Source organism: Etheostoma spectabile, chromosome 5, assembly GCF_008692095.1.
Source record: "Etheostoma spectabile isolate EspeVRDwgs_2016 chromosome 5, UIUC_Espe_1.0, whole genome shotgun sequence".
Taxonomy (NCBI): Eukaryota; Metazoa; Chordata; class Actinopteri; order Perciformes; family Percidae; genus Etheostoma; species Etheostoma spectabile.
The window spans coordinates 34,376,101-34,397,771 of record NC_045737.1 but is presented as its reverse complement, the minus strand read 5'-3'; the positions used below and the strand labels follow the sequence as shown (position 1 = coordinate 34,397,771).

The window sequence follows — 21,671 nt, the reverse complement described above, 5'->3', positions numbered from 1 at the left end:
TCAGTCGGGATGAGAGCTGACAACAACCCCGGGGGACACATCCACAGTCAGCCCCCAGCCAGCTAGCAGCCATCCACTATCATTACAGCCCCGGGGACACATCCACAGTCAGCCCCCAGCAGCTAGCAGCCATCCACTATCATTACAGCCCCGGGGACACATCCACAGTCAGCCCCCAGCCAGCTAGCAACCATCCACTATCATTACAGCCCGGGGACACATCCACAGTCAGCCCCAGCCAGCTAGCACACTCCACTATCATTACAGCCCCGGGGACACATCCACAGTCAGCCCCCACCGCCATCTGCAACCATCATTACTATCATTACAGCCCCGGGGACACATCCACAGTCAGCCCCCAGCCAGCTAGCAGCCATCATTACTATCATTACCTTTACCAGCTGCAACTTTAAAGTGATCAACACACGAATGCATTAATAATCCAATAACATCTGACAAGGGCCATTCTGATTAATGAGTGCATTAACTTTTGGGATTTAACATCTGTTTTGATGCTGATACTTTTGTACTTTTATTTAAGTAAAATATTGAATACAGGAACTTTATTTGCAACAGTATTTCTACACTGTGGTATTGCTATTTTTTTTCCAAGTGGTATGCTATTATTTAGCCTCAGGGCTCAAATCTATGAAATTGTAGTGGTTTCTTACACAGCTTTTCTGTGTTTTGGGGTGTTGTGTTGTTACTGTTTTTCAAATTAAAAGCAAAGTAAAAACATGACAACATTAAAAATGTTCTGATTTGATCTGACAAAGCATATATAATCTGTCAGGATTCTAATCTGAATTACACATGCAAAATAACTACATTTAAACAAAAGCATTCAACCTTTACAAGTTAACGAGCTACATTCACTTCAGTAGGTCTACATCCCGTCACTGTGCAGGACAGAGAGAAGCAGCGGGAAGGTGTGTGTCAGCATGTACACATGAAGCTCCACACTGCACAGTGCAGGATGTGTGTGAGCATGTTTGTGTGTAAATTATTCTACCGGAGTGTTAATGGCAGCAAGTAAATATAGAACATTTCAACTCCTTCACCCCCCAAACACTGCAGTAAATGGTCACGTGATGCACACACACACCACCCCCACAACCACTAACATACACATGGATGCACGCAACACACACACACACACACACACACACACACACACACACACACACACACACACAGGCTGAACATGCAGTCACTAATGCAGGGGGAAAGCACGCACCCTGTGCTGCTTTTGTGTCTCCCGAGGTTTCTCAATCACATGGTTGCATATTTGCTTATGAGAAGCGATACAGAGAGGCGGGAGGAGGAGGAGAAGGAGGTGAGGAGTGATGGGATTTGGGCGGGGTAGGGTGGGGAGGGGAGGGGGCACTACTGATCACCAGGTTCTCCCCTTTGGTGGCCTGCATTCCTAGCTGTGCCGTGTCATCATCAGCGGAGCTGGGGGGATGGGGTTGAGCCCTTTCGGGGAAGGACAGAGCGAAGGACATGCAGAGAGCGGGAGGGAGGGAGGGAGGGAGGGAGGGAGGGAGGGAGGGTCGTCGTGAAGGGATGACTCACTGCCGATCATGTAGCCCAGATAGCTCGGCCGTTCATTTGTGTGCAGATAGATAATCTACAGGAAGGAGGGGGAGGGGCGGTCGCCCTTCACTGTATTGCCTTTTAGACTTTTAAAACATCTTACATAACCATCGTGGGGCAGCAGCTGCGTTGGTATGCTATAGAAAAATGTTGCACTGCAGCTCTAACAGATATGTCCAGGTGTGTGCCAATTCTGTGTGTGTCGTGTCGTGTCATGGCAGCGATGTATGCATGTTAATTTCATGAAGTTATTTGGCCTTATTTTCCTGTCAGACATCAGGCCTGTGGCAACATGTTCTGCACGTTTACCCACAACAAATTAATTTGAATTGATTGACATGAATTCAGCTGCATTATTTGCCAATAACACTTCATACAAATCAGTTAAGTGAAGGAAAACAATCGATGCAAGGACCTAATTTAGTTTAGTTTCAATATTAACTAATAACTCATTCTATTTCTTATACTTTATGTATATTTTTTCTACTTAATGTGTATTTGTGTTATTCTGATGCGTGAAAAATAATATTTTTACTTTGAGCTGTTTCCCCAGTGTGGGATTTATAAAGTCTATCGTATCTTAACTCATCTTATCTTACATCGTACAACAATGCCACATTCTACTTGGATCAAAATGGTGTTTTACATAATTAATTTTCTATATGCACTCCCTGGTCCAGTGGGAGCATAATGCGTGTGCGGGTCTATCTTTGCCAACTCTCTATTCATGGATGACATTTTAAGATAGTACTTTTATAATAGATATAATGGCCTACCTTATGGTAACTTGTGAAAAATGTATTTATCCTTTGCTGCTGCTGAAGGGCCGTGTTGAACAAAAGAATCCAAAGTGTTTTACTGTCAGTTGACTGGGGCTTGAGATATTAAGAAGAAAAAAAGACAAAATCTAATGGAAAAAGGTTCAGATAAGAATAGGATTATTAAAATGATGTAGACCTAATGAGAAGTGTTGTTTGCTTCTCACGTGTCTCTTTACAAACGACTTTATGCTGTTACAAACATTATTATTATTATTATGGGTAGAAATACAGTTTAAAAGGTTCTGCTCCAAAAATCAATTATGCAGCCATAATTGATTTTTTTGACTGAAGTTAAAACATGTTCGAGCAATCAGTGTTGTAATGTAACAAATACTTGCATAGTTACTGTACTTAAGTAGAATGTTCACGTATCTGTACTTTACTTTGTCATTTATATTTCTGGAAACTTTCACTTTTCCTCCACTACGTATCCTAAATAAAAGGCATGCTTTTACTCCGATATATTTCCCCTTAGCATCTTTGTTACTCGTTACTTGCAAGAAATGTTTTCGTATGTTGGAGTGAACAATTTTTTTTTTTTTTTATCCAGTTTCTGTTATTCTTTTTATTGATGTCAGACTTTGAATTAGATGTTTATGAAGGTGTGGAAACCCAGACTATTATGCTTCACTATAAGGAAGCCACAATAAAGTTGTTTTTTTGTGTGATGACATTTTTATTATACTACTAACAAACAATACACTGGGACATAGGAACGCATCCCAGGAAAGCCAAAAATGAGGTTCATAATCAAAATGGATTTTTTACTTCTAATAGTTAGGTACATTTAATATCATATACCATCAGAATTTAACTCAAGTAACGTTCTAAAAGGTGAGTCATTTTCTGGTAACATATTTGTACTTTTACTCATCGTATTGCTTTGAAATGCTTCATACAAGACTGCAATTAATACACTGCTTCTTTCAGTGATGAAAGAAGATTAAACATTTAAAAAAACATTTACTCAAAGCTGCAATAGCTGATTTTGACTGGCCACGTTGGAGCAGCCCAAACAGGCCGTACACAAGCTATAAACAAACTACAGTGACATGTTATCCTATCATAAAGTTCACATGGCAGCCATGTTGGCAAATTGTTGCAATTTACACATCCGGTAGAAACAGAGCAACATTATCAAATTATAAGAATGTGATCACTCTCATATTTGCTCAGTCAAACTCTATAAATCTAGAAACATCGGGCTCTCTAGCTTGCAAGATGCTCCACTATGTTCACCTGCTAGATATTACTAACTTTGTCTTTCTGTTGTTTGGAGTTGGGCCGGTGGTGTACAGTCGGTTTATCAGAGATTTCAGAGAGTGAAACCAAAACAATGAGCTAAAAGATGCTAAAAGGGCTCTGTAAAGCTCAGGGGAGCTGCAGAGTCAGTATTTTGCGTTTTTTTTCTTTTTCTTTAACCATACGAGTGACATCTTTCACATTACACACAGTCATTTGACCTATTGTTCATGTAAAAATAACAGTGCAGCATTAATGTAAACTGTGCTGAACTTTGTCCTCCGGCAGGAGAAAACATCACAGCCGTATGATGCATGCGGACACAAGTGGAAACCAGTTAAAAAGTTGAACATAAAGTATTTCACTGAGATTCAGTTAGAACCTGAAACAATCTGTGTTACACCTAGGCTTGTAACAATTATTACATAATTGTCAAACAGTCAATTTCTTTACCTAGATGCGTTTCATTGTTTAAAGCAATTATTTGCTAACATTAGCTAAGGGCTTAAAGCGTATGACTGGCAATTGTTGATTTTGTTTAGATATGCCAAATTGTGATTATATAAGTCACTATTGGGCTGACTATACATTTTGTTATTATGTAAAATGTTAGTTGTTGGGACTTGGCCCAACACATGTTTATAGCAACAAAAATAAAAATGGGGGACACGGTTAGAAAAAAGGTTTTATGATAATAAATAGCCATTGTTTACTTGATAGGCTATGTATTTGTGTAAGATGTATCCTGGAATTGATTTATTTTTTATTTCAAAAGCCATAACCACTTTGAAGTCACACATGCACTGACCTCACACCCCCCAACCCCTGGACTTCCTTCTACACACCTACTGTGCAATATTTAATATTATTGACAATATCTGTATACTGTGCAATATCATTACCCTCATTGTCCAATATCTATTCCTCATTGATACGATCACCACTATTGCAATATTCAAATAATGTGTAATAACCCACACTGATTATCACACTGTATATAAAACCATATTTAGATCTTTTATATATGTATATAGCGTCTCAGAACTGTGCACCTTACCCCTCCCCCCCTTTTTTTTCCACTACTTATTTTAATCTATGTTGATGTACATTTATTTTTGCGTACATGTTTGCACTGGAAAGGGGTTGCTTTTTAAATTTGACTGAACGAGACAATCAAAAATGTGGATTTGTTACTTTTATTCCCACACAAAAACTGCAGTACCAAACCCTAGTAGAGTGAATCCCTCTCCAGTCACAGGGATTATTTCTCCTAATCCATCTATCTATGTTTACAATAGAGTATCTGGAAAAAACTGCGGTTCACTTGAACGTCGGGGCATGCTGCTGTAATAAAAATCCCAGGATTAAATCATAATTTCACGTCATGTACCACTACAGGTTTTAACTGTGTTCTGTGGAGCACAGTGTTATCTGAAGCTCTGAGCATAATAATGACCATCTGACATTCATCTGAGAGAGTTCTGGTTACACAAGAGCAGTCACGTGGTGGCAGGTTTGATTCTTGCAGCCAGCCTTAAAAAAGGAGAAGGGATTGGGTGTGAATGAAGGCGGGCAGGCCAAGGGACAATCAAAGCGTTTGGCTGCAGGCAATGGTGACTTCCAAGAAACCCAGGAGAGGCATTATTGGCTTAGTTGTGTCAGCCACGATCTTGTCGGGGTTTTCTGCACTGTAAACACCGTAAAAATTTCCCCACAGGTCCAATCCTCACTATTGAGACTGACCACTGCTTATCTTCTGGAACTAACAATTAAAAGAAATCCCCTCGAGAAGATGGATTTAAAGTGTAAAGCCGGAGACACACCAACCTGAGGTCAAAGACCTACTGGCAACAACAACAGTAGCAAAAGGCTATGAATGGAAACCAGAGATTGTCACTGCTGTCCCTTTTTCCTCCGCTATAATCTTAAAGCTAAGTTATGTTTCCATACACCATTTATCTTGTCCATCCTTGAGGTCTAACCAACATACTGAATGTGCCTCATTCCTTGTAAAACACCTTTTACTCTGTTGATTTTTGACAGAATGCTTAAAGTTGTTGGCATGTTAGTGTAAGGTAACATAGACTGTCAACCGTGCATGCGCGAGACACAACTAAACTCTTGAAACCATTGGGTAAAAATCTCCAAAGGGTACCTTTGACATTTAGAACACTAACTAGTATGATGTCTGTTCAAAGGTGTCTGCTTGGATCGGGCTGATTGCTTAACCTGTGCATTGCTGCTTGTAGAATTCTCCAGAACCAACTTTCACCCCAAAATTACTTAAAGGGGGACCCCCAACCACAACTCCACTGTATAGCCTACTACTGACTTACAGTGTAGGCTACGTCTACATCAGAGGACGACATTGTACTACTACATTTACCTGACAGGGAACGTGGCAGATGCAGAATTTAGTCACAAAATATCACAATGAAAATGTGGAGTAATCAGACAGTGGCCTCATAGACTCATGGCAGTGTGCTACCCATCCGGCCCGTTATGAGAGCTAATAGGCAAAAAGCTGCGTTAACCGGACCACCAGAACCGGACCGAGTGCCAAGCTGGCTCCGAATGCTCCAAACCAAGTAGGAAGTAGATTGAATATACGGTTCATGAGATATTTCAAAGACTGACCTCCCTCCCTCACACACACGCGTCCCGATTAATTAGAAGATAGCAACTACCTCAAGACTGCTAAGAGTGGCAAGTATTTGCACAGTGTTCTACATGTTACAGTATATACAGTATATGTTGATAAAAATCTAATAAATATCATGAGCCTTGGACCTTACCAGCAATATTCCTGCAAATGTAACAAGAGGACATAACAAGTTCAGCCTCTGCATAGTATGAATGTGCAAATCTGTTACCTATGTTACCTATGAAGGCTGAACGATTTTGGGGAGAAAAAAAATCAAATTGCGATTTTCCTGCCAAATATTGCAAATACAATTCAATTTGTGATTTTTACATATTGCACCTTCTACGATCATGTTAAATATTTAAAAAAATAAATGCTGGATCCACTGAAAAAAAGGACAATTCTTTAAACAATCTGTGAAATGTAACATTATTCCAGCATTTCATCTTATGAAATAACAATATATATATAATAATGAAACGAGGAATAACAAATGTCAAATCCCATTTTCAACCAAACATTCAACTAAATATTTCCCATTTAATTAATCGCATTCTTTCAAACCGCGATGTCGATTTGAAAACCATTAAACGTTCAGGCCTATCATCAATGTTATGTTATGTGAGCTAAGTAAATTGAGGAAGTAAATATTGGTAAATGGAAAATCTGAGCCTGAACGCGGCACTATAGGGGGAAGGTCAGGGTATCTCTCAAAAAATTTGAAAATACAATTGAATCTTAAAATGTCATGGTAACGTGACCACTACTCCAGAGCAGTGTTCGGGACACCGACTGAACAAACTCCACATACCCCACACATACTTAAGTGCTTAATACTTATAGGCGTGTCACTGATTTTCCACACCAGATTAGCTCTGACAGTACCAACACCGTAGGAAACACTGCATGGGGTCTTTCAGTGCAGAACTCGGACAAAAACACCACATATGGTGTAAAGCTTTCAGCTCAAAATGTAAATCTTGCAGGATATGTTGTTGTTGACACTCACACACGACACATTAGAGGGAAACACATGAACAACCAGCGCCTCCAGGGACACAAAATAATTCAGAAACAAATATCCGTATTCATCACGTCAACTACCACAGTTCTGTTGACACGCACGGAGCATGAATGATCCAAATGGCAGACAACAGCTGTGAAGAAGGGTGTAATGGCTGAGAGCTGCCTCACACCCACGGCGGGGTGTTATCGGTTTTAAGAGAGTTAACGCCCCTCTCCTCAGACTGGCTGAGAGGGACGAGCCCATTGGAGCTCCTGACAATAGCAAAGATGGCAGCTGGGCAGGGTAATACAGTCAGCCAGATTATCTGGGCTCTGAAAGGGCTTTGTTCAACTCCTACAGAATACGTCAGCCCAAATACTGAGTGTTTGGGCTGATATCACATATACATACTTACACACCAGATCCAATATTGCCGATGCAAAGTGAAAATATCTATACATATCATCGTCTTTAAGATGCGCCTTATTTTAAAATTCAAACTTCGCATTCACTCTATTAAAAAGAGTAGTTTGTGTTTAATTTAAATGTCTGGGAGGGCCTAGTAATGAAATTGTCAAATCATATTTTAGTCTGTTTTTTTGTAAATACATAGAAATGTAACCGATTGTGTAGGCCCCTGAATTGAATCAAAATTGCATCGTGGCAGACTTTGTGATATCAAGAAAATATTGTAACATGGTCCCATGAATTGGTACACTATCATGTCAAAACTAGATCCTAGTAGTCAGAGGGTAGAAGCTCCTCCTGAGTCTCTTGGTCCTGGTCTGGTGTATCCGGTACCTCCTTCCTGACCTCAACAGGAACAAAAAGGGTTTTACCCAGATGGTTAGGATTCTACAAGATTCTCCTCGCCTTATTCTCGAAGCGCCTGATGTTCAGTAAATATCCTTTAGGCAGAGTAGAGCACTGCCTGTGGTACGTTCCTCCAAACAGAGGCAAGCAATGGCGTTCCCACAGTTTACTGGAGCTAAGTCATCGCTTTGCAGACCACCCACCTTCGGATGCCTCTGAAAAGTAGGATTTACGCTGTTTACATGTAACAATAATGGCTGACCACAGAGGCGGCCTGGAGCAATGGGCCCTTAGGGTCCACAGAGCTTTGCTTCCTCTCTGCGGAGCTGCTTCCTTAATGTAAGAGCCCTGAGCTTGTTAATTACTTAGGGACTGTCCAGGAAGTAGGCTAATGCAGTTAGACAAGAGGGCTTGTCTATGGGCTACACTTTGACCTATTGGTATGGTATGAAATCCATTATAAATAATTCACTCTGACAGGCCGAGTAGCCAGCGAATGTTTCCATATGTTATTCAATGGGAATGATAAAACACAACTTCTATTTATATTTGTAAAAGGGTAATAACAGAAATTAGTCAAAAGAACAAAAAAGGGCTTCAGATGCCATGCAGTGTGGGCTTCACTTCAGGGCATAAAAAGCCTCTGCTCATACACAACATTATAAACCAAGCAGCTGCACAACACACACACACGCACACACAAATAAAAGCCCATAAAACACACTCATATTGCCGCTGCTGTATCCTGTCCGACTCACCCCAAACGGCAATCTCAAAAAGCCGCTGCCTTAAACAAACATTGCTCTGCCTCCATTTCATAAATTCTTTAAACTCCAGGGTTTCTCTCAATTATTCATGCTTCAAGAGCATCTGACGGCCGCATTGCAGCATTCTCTTTGAAAAGATCATCGCCTAAAATAACAATGTCTTCACTCTGCCTAGTAGAGAAGACTTACAATACACATCCATCCATTGGCATGCATCTATTTCCTATACAGTTTTAATGGGCGCCAAGCATAGCTCCCGATCCTCGAATAATTAATGTTGCGCGCACACACACACACACACACACACACACACACACACACACACACACACACACACACACACACACACACACACACACACACACACACACACACACACACACACACACATTATTGAGGGCCTTTCCCTGGCATGACATCCTCTGAATTAAAGCGGTTGCTGTGTGCTTCTCTCGCCGTGGTGATCTCCACATCTCTGGTTGATAAGATGAGCCGTGAAATGTGGGGAAACACATTCAGCACAAATACAGAGCGAGCAACTTGGCTGTTGTGACACTCTCGTAACGGCTGGAGGGGCCAAAGCAAAGACTGAGGGCATTTAGGACAAAGGACTTTAAACTGCTCCCTCCTGTTTAAATTGGTCACACAAAACTCTGCTAAAGAGGCTAAAGAGCTGCTGGGATTTTGTGTATGTGTAAGTGTTGCTTAAAAGAAACATTTTAGGGAAATCTTCATTTGTTAAATTAACCAATAGGAAGATTGATCCATTTTACTTTCATCCCTTTGTATCCCTTATTTATAGGCTGGGTAAACCCCGCCCACTCTGCTGGTGATTGGATTTTGCCCCGCCTGGAAACCTGCACGTTTAATTGTCCTGTTTCAATTCACAAATTTGTGGAACCCAATCATAAACTAGCTTATCTACCTGGCACGCTATTGGTGGGTTTATTTAACACGATGACGATAGAGAAGTGACCAATCAGCTTCTTTTTTACATTCAACATAGAGCCACCGAACGCCACCGAAGCTCAGCAACCCCATTGATGCCTCTGTCGCTTCTACGTCCCCCGGATCGTTGGTGTGATTGGTTGAAGGACTATCCAATTGCGTACAGAGTCATTTGAACGTTGCCCATTGGTCACGCCTCTTGTGCAGAGAAAATACAGAGCAGACCCCCCCACACCAACGCTCAATCACAAAATCTACAAGATGTTATACATATTCTAGTTGGAACAGAGCTTGACTCAATGCAATCTCTCATTAAAAGATTATTTCACTCGTCTTTCTGAAACATGTTCCTTGGGGTAACGGTTCATATTCTCAGATCAATGAGTATTTACTGCAGCACCTGCTATTTTTTGGTGGAATTAAACGACACTTAAAACAAACAGTTTGTTAACATTGAAAAAACCAAAGCTGCTATGAAGTTGTTTTTGGCAGCGTTTGTATTATACATCCTACTTAAGTGTTTGTGTCTCCTTTGTTCACAATATCCACCCAGACTGTCGTTTAATATCATAATTTACATCTTTTTATCTGCAATCTTTGCTGTGGCAAAAGAACAAATATGCGGTAATGCTTCCTGTCCTAACGCTGCTGAAAGAAGAATTACAAATGTTCCTCACTTCTGTAACAGCAACTGTAAGTTCTGGTTTAACTTCGGCTTTCTCTATGAGGACTTCAAAAAAAACATGGAGAAAGAGCTTGGATACTAACTGCTCGCTTCCCCATTGCTGTTCACTGTAAGCTGTGATAATGTTCACTAAGATGTAAAGAAGACAGCAGTGGGATTAATGAAACATTTTTTTTTTTTTTCCCCAATTGTATTTGGAGCTTAGCTAGCAGTTCTCCCCCCTACTTTCAGTCTTTGTGCTAAGCTAGGCTAAACATGTTGCATACCTCTTTGTGCTGCACACGTACAGCTGCTCATTAATTTGATATTGATCTTCTCTGAGTTTCATGGCCCACACATTGATTTGCCAAAAGTGTCCCACTTGGAAACAGGTTTATGTGACAGACAGGTTTGATGCATCCACGTGACTGGCATTATGCAAAAGAGTCACTGTAATAGTAAGATAATTAAGATTTGAAATATTAATGGCATGTTAGATACTGCATGATGAATGAGCAGCGTTCCAGGTTTGTCACAACACAGAAGAACACTAAAGCCCTATTCGCATGGGACGGGTATTACCAGGGGACCTCATGTGATTTAGAAATTAAAAGTCTGTGGGATAAGTCTGTATTTTACCAAAACTGACAGGCATTATCGCCCACATATGATGCAAAAGCTTTTAATTTAAAACTGCCAACACAGCTAAAACAACCTCGAATCACAGAGATACCAATTCACACGGGACTAATATTATTGTACAACCTCTGCGTTTGGCGAAATATGGAAGTTAATGTGTGGTGGAATTTGTGCTGAACTAATTACAGACGTGTCAGATTTGCATGGGATTAAGATCACAGACTACCTCCGCGATTGTTACAAATTACAAGTAGTCCCCAGGTAAAACTAGTCCCGTGCGTATGGGGCTTAAAGCTCTAGTGCGTAGTTTCCGTCTCTCCAATGAGGAATTCTCAACAAAGCGGTCAGTGCGTCCACATGATGCGAGCCACAATCTCTCAATTTACCAGAGAAGAAGTTCTTGGCCCGCAGGTAGCTGACACTCAGGCGGAGGATGGAGAGTTTGTCCAGACTGGCGGTGACCTCCTCGGGGAAAGGCAGCAGGCTGGCCAAGCGCTCCAGCTCACCGTTCAACCGGTCCCGATGCCGTTTGGACGGGTTGGACTTGGCCCCTTCGGCTGGAGCCTGCTTCACCCTGACAAACATTATAAATTGAGAAAGAGGTCACAACAAAACCATCGGCATCACCATTTAGGGGCCCTCAGCCACCAGGGGACCCCAAACTAATTTTTAATAGGACTTCTGTTTGGGTTCCTTTCATTCTTGCACTAGGACGACATTTCTGACAACTCATTTTGGAGGTTGCAGGGACACATTGAGATTAGAACAAATGCATGTTAGTGGTACTACACCAAATTGTGAATTAAAACATTAATTTCTTTCGTTTTAGAGTCCACAATACCACATTTTGGGATTATATCGACCCATTTTGGGATCTTGGGAGATATGGAAGTATTTTAAAGTTAAATAAACTATTTGTTTTGTTTTGTTATTTGCACTTTCCATAAGAATGACACAGCACTACTGTGAATTGAAATGGCAGAAATGATATAAATAAAAATTTCTTTCTAACATCTTCTGGAGGTTTTGCCAAACTGACCAAATGTTTTTTTCCCCTGATGCTGCACATACTCACGGTTTAATGTTTTGGTTTGATGCAGCAAAAAGCTAAAGATAAACTATTAAAAGGCACAATTAGGAGTAAAGTAGTCAAAGATTATGACTTATTAGCAGTAAAACCCTGAAGTTTGCTTTGTTCTCAGACTCAATCCTTTTGATAAAATGAAATAACTTTAGATAAACCCACTTCATTTGACCCACACACACAAAGAATGTCAACAGAAAGGAAGAAAGCAAACAGCTGACATATTAGCGGGTGTGATTTATGGAAAGGAAGAATATATATTTCAACTTAAGTGAACCGCGGACTTCATTTTCAACGTAAACTAAAAAACCCTGGAGAAAAACGCCGGCTCACACACATCAACAAACAAATATATGCAAACACATGAATAGTTCTAAGTGTTTAGGCAGTGATGCATTCAAAGGATTTAGACAATGGGAATTATGAAACTTTGGACTGTGTTTGATTGGGACACAGCATTTATTCAATTTGATTTATTTAATGTTTTTCTCTTTTTCTTTATAAGTTATTTCTCACCTAATGAGTTTTCCAGTCCACTGATCTTCATCATCTACAACAATGAGATTTTCTATTGACAGAGCAGTATACTACTACAACAACTACTACTACTACAACTACTACTACTACTACTACAACTACTACTACTACTACTACAACAGTTCACCCTGTAAGAGATCTCAGCATCAACTGGATGATTAACAAAAAGAATTCTGCTTTTGACAACATAGTGAACATCTTTACGTTTTCAGGCCTGTGAGAAGTATTCAAAGCCCAGTGTGTAGCCTGAACGGAGGTTGGAAGACACTTTGACATTGCTTTGTTTGAAAGGGTCACAGGCGGAAAAGTCTCTACTCTGCTTTTCACTGCAACACGCATGTTGTTGACATGTATTGTTGTGCGATTGCGTGTCACCTACTTCCCAGTCAGTGGCCCACATTTATCAACCTAATGTAGAAACCAGCGCAGAAATCCTCACGTGGGATTCCTGAAACGTTCGTATCACACCAATCAGAGCGTAAGAATGAGCGTTCATTGATAAATGCAGCGGCTGGACACGGTCATAATTTAAATATCACGCCCCAGTGTATTCTCGGTTTTTGAGGCCCCGCCCCTACTATTTACGACATGGCCCGACGTAATCCGGCTGAGAAGCGGCTCTTTTCAGAGGGGGAGATTGAAACCCTGACATCTCAGTTTAATTTGCAGTAATGTGTGAAGGCTACTATTTGGCAGCCTAAAAACTGGTATTAGGCTGTAGGACGAATGTGGAATGGAAAGAGATCACTGATACGGTCAACAGTGTTGGCGTATTAAATCGGACTCCAGCTGAAGTTTATTTTATTTATACATCCTTACATATGTAGCCTATGCTTCTAATAGTAATAAATAGGCTTATGTTGCAATCTCTTAGGCCTACATGTAGGTGTACCTATATTTAAATAAACACGGTGTTTCTTTTATTTTACTCGTGAAGCTGTGAGAGAGAGCGCGGTGTCGTGTGTGTGTGTGTGTGTGTGTGTGTGTGTGTGTGTGTGTGTGTGTGTGTGTGGTGTGTGTGCAGTGTTGCTCGGCCCGGAGAGGACTTCTAAAAGAGCCAGATCTGCCATTGTCAATGAGTGATCCCCTGGTGGCTTCTCCTTCTCCTGTTACGTGCTGCACCGCTAGTCCACACTGACTTGAAAATGTACGTGCACAAAGTTCAGACCAGACGGGAGATTTTTTTTGCACGTTCGTGTTGATTTCTACCTAGAGTAATATCCACCTGTATATTATATTCAGTACAGATCCAGCTGTAAATCTTGCTCACAACACTTATCTATATTTTATATTCATAGGACAAACCCATCTGTAAAATTCTGTTTATAATAGTATTCGTTTCTATATTTATTCAGTACATATCCATGTCCTACACTTACGAAACCAGTGTTTATGTCCTGCACTTACTGCTATCGCTCTTCTGGTCAGACCCGAACTGCATTTCTTTGCCTTGTACCTGTACCTGTGTAATGACAATAAAGTTGAATCTAATCTAATCTAATAAACGTCGAGCTTTGCGTGGGACCCATCGTACGCCCGTCCTGCGCCTGTTTTAGCTCGTATGCACGTTTCATAAATGAGGACCAGTGTGCGTTGATGACCTCATATTAAAAAATAAAAAAAAATAAGGCCCAAATTACAATTGACTATAGAAATCATTTTCCCTATTGTCTCAATAGAATAAAATGCCGTTATTTGTGTAGGGAAGTATTTAACAGAATCAAAAAACATTACAAACATCAACAATATGGCAGCGACATGAGCTGACAGGAGGCAGGTGATGTTCCTGCTGTAGGTCATACACACTGTCGCATTTTATCAATGGGCTGGACATGAAGAGCATCCACATCAGTGATGGATGCCACTGTGCTTGACCTGCAGTGCTGGACGCTATTGTGTGTGTGTGTGTGTGTGTGTGTGTGTGTGTATATGTGTGTGTGTGTGTGTGTTTTACCCCTCTTATTTCTTACCTTTTTTAAAATTTACTTCACACAAACCACGACATTACACTTAGATAGAAGTGCAGAAATGTGCTTCAATGAAAAGTATAAATACAACAACATAGAAATACTGCAATACATATAAAATGTTTGGGTTTTAGTTTGTACTTCATGAGCTAAATGTACTTAATTACCAGTTGAGGCTCTCGGCAGAGTTGCGTTATTAATGCATTAATGTTGGCGCTTGTTTAGGTGTAGTTTGACTACTGCATTAGTATTTTGTGGGACTCTTTAATTACTTTATTGTACAGATTACTTTCCGGTTTATGAAATGTCAGGAAATAGGGCCCACTGTACGAAAAGATAGTTGGTGGAGAACAAAAAAAGAGCTGAAAGGAGAATAAATGTTGGACATTCAACAGTTGGCCCAAAGTTTCACACTTAAATAAAGAAACTTTCAGTAAAAGTTAAAATATGTAAAATAAATTCCTTGCCCTCCGTTAAAATTCATGACAAACGATACCGCTGTATCTTTTAATTATTGGATTGGCTTCTAATACAGCGTTTAAAAATAGACAAACTAAATCCATGCAATCATAACAAACACTGATCATAAATTGCTAGCATTGTCACGGCCCACTCTTAAAAAATCCCCCTCTGCCGTCTCATCTCAAAAATCTTAAATCAAATCTCAGCCTCTTTGTCAACAAAGGTGTCTCACCTACAGTTTTAGTCCATCATGCATTGTCTCATCCCAAATGGGGATTATGGGATTTTTCACGAGTCCTACATTTGCAGGCACTCAGTCTTTTTTTTCTTTTTTTTTTTAAACGAATTATCATGCACTAGTTTCTGCCTTAGAATCCTCCCCAGATTAAAGCATTTTTAAAATGGACAGTCTTGATTCCTGACACTTAGCACTAACCTCCATCCAGGACTATACACCTGCCCATTGCACACAGTGCTTAAAACTACTTAAACTGTTATTGTGTATATATATACGTGTCTCCGTTTCAGCATTTGTTTATGCTTAATTCATGTTTAATGTGATTGTTTGTAAGGCAAGGCAAGTTAATTTGTATTGCACATTTCATAGTACATGATCATAAAAACAGTAAGAATTTAAAGCATCAGAACATTAAGGCATAAAATGGTAAAAGATAAAAGCAGTAAAGAAAATAAAGAAAATTATAGTAAAAATCATTAGCAGAAAGCATCTGAATTTTATTTTTTGGTCTTAAGTCTGGATTTAAAACTGTGAGTAGTTGGGGTATTTTTGATGCCTTCTGGAAGTTGGTTCCAGCGGTGAACCGCATGATGGCTGAGTGCTTCTCCCTGTTTGGTAAGGACAGGGTTTTTTTTTCTGTGTGGTGTTTCTGCTGGTACGTACTCTCTGGTCCACACTTCAGAAACATGGCCGATACTTTGGCCCTGTTCCATTAAGCGAGCAGAAAACAAGCAGCAGTGCATTAAAGTCAACCGTGTAACTCACTGGGAGCCAGTGCAGGGATTTCAAAACAGGGGTTTTGTGCTGAGTTCTTTTGGTTTTTGTGAGAACTGTGGCTGCTGTGTTTTGTATCATTTGAAGCTGTTTAAGGGTCCTTTTAGGAAGGCCTGTGAACAGCCCATTGCAGTAATCAACCCTACTGGAGATAAAGGCATGGATCAGTTTCTCCAAGTCATCTTTTGACATAAAACCCCTGAGTTTGGCAATATTTTTGATTGGGTAAAATACTGATTTAGTAAATTATTTTGTGTGGCTGTTAAAATTTAGATCACTGTCAATGAGGACGCCAAGATTTCTAACAGTATCCTTTATTGTAAGTCCTTTTTTGTTCAGAATATACGCCTATGTATGTATGTATGTATGTATGTATGTATGTATGTATGTATGTATGTATTTATGCATGCACCCAATCTCCAAGGCAAATTCCAAATAGTTCCACTGCTGTGGCAATACACTTCTTTCTGATTCTGAATTACTCTTAGCAAATTACTTCCTTAATTATCAGAGCCAAACCTGCTGCAGCGGCATCATCTAGCCTCATCATGCAGTCATTTTAAACAGCAGGTTAACGCTTCCCTCATCGACAACAGTGCAGCTGTGTTTTACTGTGCACTTTGGAGCTTATTCCAAAGTCAGTCAGTCACATGTGATCACATCACAGAACAAAGACGACCCAAAAGGCCTGCTCTGGATCCATTGAGTAGATTTGCTCTTTGGCTAAATGTTTGTTTTTGTGTTGTGTTGTGTTGTGTTGGCTGGGAAATGGCGTCATCTTGACGCTGCCTGGCGATGATGTCACAGTTCCTCTGCAGGTGCGTGGACGTTATACAGGCGAAATAACGTCACAGTGTTCATACTTTAATTTGGAGGTTTTCGTCATCACTGCGGATGATTTCATCAAAGGTTTGTGCTGGGTGTGTGTGTGTGTGTGTGTGTGTGTGTGTGTGTTTCACAGTAAAGTCAAAGCATTAAAAACGGGTTATAGTTTGGGGGCCATGTCAGTTTCCTTTTTCATATTCATACTGCCTGGGATCCTGTGAAGGCGTTTTGACAGAAAACGGCGCAACAGCCATCTCGGCCCAAACTAGACTTGTGAAAAAGAAAAGTTGAATTGTGTGTTCTTTTTCTTTACTTTTTTTTTGTTTTGTTAGCGGGATTATGTCAAAAATAATCACACATCTAAATCAAAGAAGTGTCGAAGGTTAAAAGCAGGCCGCCGTGGCAGGCCTCGCAGTAATCCGCAGGCATTAAAGCAACCACGCGCAACGCGCAGAAAATGTCCACCTTCCATGTCATTACGGAGGCTCGAGGGGTAGCCTTTAGGAAAAATATAAATACGTAGGCTACTAGCTCGCGGGTGCATTTAAGCAGACGAAATCGTGAATGGGCTACAAGTTTTTTTTTTTTTTTCTAAATCGATCAAGAAAAGGCTTTCTTTAAATGTTGTAATGCTCAGGCTCGCTGCGGCTTTCAGGCTCTCCGGCTCGATTTGACATTTCGATACGAGGCTGATTTTGCAATTGATAATAAGTATAAAAAAAAAGAAAATGAACTCACGCTCTCTGGACTGGTTTTCTCCTCTTGCGTCCTGCATACATGACGGCTCTTATTGTACAAGCCTCCGCTGCAGCGCTCAGAAACACACAGAGCCTTTTATTCCGCTACATGTAGGCCACCGACGATGTCCTGCTGTAATCCTCCAGATCAACAAAAAAACATATCGAAAAATTAAAAACAAATCTGAGACGAATAAATAGGCTACGAAGGGAAATTAATAAGACGTTTTTTTTTAAGGGCCGCTGCACTCGGAATTAGAATTTAAAAACAAAACACAAAACTAAAAAAATCCAGCAGACACCTGTCCGCTTAGAAACGGACGACGCAGGAAAACCAAAAACGGACAAACCGTTGTCCTATCGGCCCTCACGCAAAAATGAAGTTGTTCCAAGTAAAAAGGCGATGCTGAGTTTTCCTCCTCATGAAGAAGAGGAGGGTGAGAGGATGATGAAGAGAGAAGAGACGCGGTCCTCCCCCATCGTCCCTCCAGGTGAGAAACACAAACACCTCCGAAGTTCAAAATCAACAGCCGTAAAAGCTTCACGTATATTTACATTTCATAATCTAGATCGGTGCTGCACTCCAATTAGTGCCGGGCATGAGCTGCAAGGGGTGGCGAGCGGGGGCGCGCATTCCACTGTCGGGCACACGCCCGACACAGATTTCTAACGGGCGCGCTTTACAAGAAGATTCTTACAAACATGTACGGGACCGGGGGGGGGAGCAGGAGGCACGCGCGGTCACGAAGGAGAATCTCCTGGAAACACAGGCCGAGCGTGTCCACGCCGGCGCGTTCCCGAGCGAGTCCCGCCGTCCAATCAGCGCTCAGATGAGAAGATGGGGGGGGGTTTATTATGTTGAGCCTGCGGTGGACCGTGCTGAATGTGGGTCAGGGGTTAGACTTTGAAATAATGTATCCGAATTCGTTTCAACATTTAGAAAAACTATCTTATATACCTGCAGTAAAAATCATTTTTGCGGTGGGGGGGGGGGGGGGGGGGGGGGGGGTAGATACTAAGTGATAATTGATCTTTCAACAGAGTAAATAGAAGTATTAACCTGTTTAAATCAGAATCAGAAAAGACATTTAATGCCAAGTAGAATTACAGCTTACAAGGAATTTGCATTGGTGGATGGTGGATATTTGAACATATTAGACATGGAATACACAAAAGGTAAATACATAAACAAAAAAACATATAGCAGTTTAACAATAAGACAAAAAGAGGCTGGGATGTAAGTAAGTAACTTTATTTAGCACTTTTAAACACATGTAGTCACAAAGTGCTTCACACAAAACATGTAAAGTAATAAGAATAAATGTGAGTTAAAAAAAATACAAATTCAGTTGAAAATACAGCCTGAATGGGGGGGCAGCCCTCTACATGGAGGCTAAGGTATGGGTTTTTAAAAGATGCTGGATGTGCAAAAGTTCAGGATGTCTTTAACGTGCAGAGAACAGGTCTCCACACGTTAAAGCAACTACGTAATTATTTATTTGATGTAATGATGCAAACCTACAGGACATCATCAGCTGAATCTGCAGCTCCGCTCGGCTTCACCGAGCTTTATGGGAAGTTTGACGAGCCTTTGGACCATTGGATGGTCGGTTGCTGATAATGGGAATGTAGATATTGCATTAAAGATCAGCCCCCCACTCAGATCAGCTGCTATTCTGTCTATAATGGAGTGGAATGGAAATTTGTAAGTGACCCCCAACCTTTGACTTGTAGTGTAGTTCACTAAGCGATCTCACACAAACTTAATGTTGATAAAAATCTTCTTTAAATCAAATTGTTTATCTCTTGACATGTCAAATTAGATTTTAAATTTACACATATCATTTGTGCATGGCACAATTTGAACCGGACCCAAAAATAATTATTTTCTCCCATTGACTCCCGTTTATATTTTTTTCCAAAGATAGGTCCCATAGACCGGAGGCAGAGGGTCGTGACCTTGGCTCTTTATTTAGCAGCAAAAGAGAAAGGGAGGTAAGCCTCTCCTCTCTAAGTGTAGCTCCTACGGCGCCATTTTAATGCTACGAAGCCATCACCTACCATTAGCAATCCATTGACCGCCATTCATTTTGACATCACCTTAACGGGGAATAACTTTACCTCTGAAGCGTTTAAAGACTCTATTTATCCACTGTTTATTTCTAAAGAAACACGACAATGTATAAAAGGCTCCGTTACCTTGTATCTCACGCCATGGCTCCGTAAGACGTTTTTAGGCTAACGATTGTGTCATAATCAAGCAACTTACTGTCGCATAGTCGACAGATCACCGTATTGTCAGGAGAAGCACGCAGAACGTTTTGACTTACATTAGCTGTTTATGTTTAATTACTAATCTTAACTATCATTTTATTGAGCAATAATTAGCCTGTGCCTATGTTACCTCCTTACCTCTTTTTAAATCAAGACTTAAGACGCATCTTTTTAAAGTGGCGTTTGGTACCTAGTAATGTGATGGCACATTTGTATTGATTGTATTGTTTTTATTTTTTATCTTTTCTTACTTTTCTCATTCATTTATTATTGTAATTTTTGTTAGTGGTGTATTGTTGTTTTAAATCTGTGGTTTTATTTGTTGTGAAGCACTTTGGTTCACTTATCGGTTGTTGTAAAGTGCTATATAAATAAAATACATTTACATTTACATATATCTACGTTCTCCGTCGCTGCTGATTGGGAATGATTGAGATTTCTCTTGCACAGCTACCAGAAGACTTACAACTTTCAGACAGGTTGCTCACGTCACATCTACGTCTTCAAGCTCAGTTGGAGGCAGCGCAGTAACGCTCCGCCATCGCCGAAAAAGTGCTTCTTACATCTTTTACTGGTTTTCGTCCAGAGCAACGGGATCTGTTGGTCCATTTCTTTAACTGTCTATGGTCAGTAGAGACAAAAATAAAGAGCTGAGACAAAGTGAATATGGACTTACATTCTCCAGGTGGGCGTCACATCTTCAGGAAATGTTCATGTTCTTCTCCAGAAGAGCCGATCGTCATGTAGAAGTAAGAGAAGGACAACATTATTAGATTTTTAGTGGACACGGTTTGACATGTGAGGAAAACGGCAAGTGGAAATAATAATGTCCGTTTCATTTCTTTCATTCAGGTCTACCAGTTTGAGGCCATTTGCCCCAATAATGTCGCTTCTTCCTTTAAATAGAAGAAAACTATTAACAACACATTGACAAGCACATTATATGTTGACTGCAAAAAGGTGATTTCAGTTTTAAAAGTTTCCTAATTCACACCCAAATATATACAAAACCAAGAACGTGATCAAGCATTAGACACCACCGTTGGATACAAACTGCAGGCTATATACAGCACATACTCATGTCTTAGTCACTCCTCTGAATTTACCGGCTCCTCTTGTCGGATTGTGTGGAAACAGAGCTTCAACACAAGTGTGTTTTGACAGCGGACCAAGGCAGATATGTCTAGATGGTTATGCTGTGGAATACATCACATTAGCATGAGTTACATGACATCAGGACCCTCTCAGGGTGCTTGAGACCCCCAAGGCGCAGAAGGAAAACTAGGTCAACATGCTGATAGGTTGTAGTTCACTTCATTTATTCACCGTTTCATTTGCAAAGCAGACCTCTCCTCCTGTTCAGGATGACTTTTATTTTTATTTTGTAGCTTAGCGTCATCAATTATCGACACAAGGATGGGTATGTTGGTCTGTCTTTTGTCCGTCTAATTGGACCTCATGCAGTCAGGAGCCACATAGTCAAAGTCAAAAGTCAAAGTCAGCTTTATTGTCAATTTCTTCACATGTCGAGACATACAAAGAGATCGAAATTACGTTTCCCTCCATCCCACGGTGGAGACAAGACATGTTTAACGCATTAGGTCCACAGACAAACATAACATTCAAGTAAACA

General features: G+C 40.5%; 1 protein-coding gene across 2 annotated transcripts in view; it reads right to left on the bottom strand.

The window, feature by feature from the left end:
• Positions 1–21,671, bottom strand: part of LOC116688970 (aryl hydrocarbon receptor) — a 53,316-nt gene that overhangs the window by 28,181 nt on the left and 3,464 nt on the right. Inside the window, exons 2-4 of one of the 2 annotated variants that reach the window (XM_032515206.1) lie at positions 20,715–20,756; positions 17,766–17,905; positions 11,527–11,714 (exon numbers count right to left, since the gene is read on the bottom strand). In XM_032515206.1, coding sequence (XP_032371097.1) covers positions 11,527–11,714; positions 17,766–17,806 — 229 coding nt within the window. In that variant the 5' untranslated portion in view covers positions 17,807–17,905; positions 20,715–20,756. The remainder of the gene's footprint in view (positions 1–11,526; positions 11,715–17,765; positions 17,906–20,714; positions 20,757–21,671) is intronic. The other variant, XM_032515207.1, reaches the window with a different exon arrangement.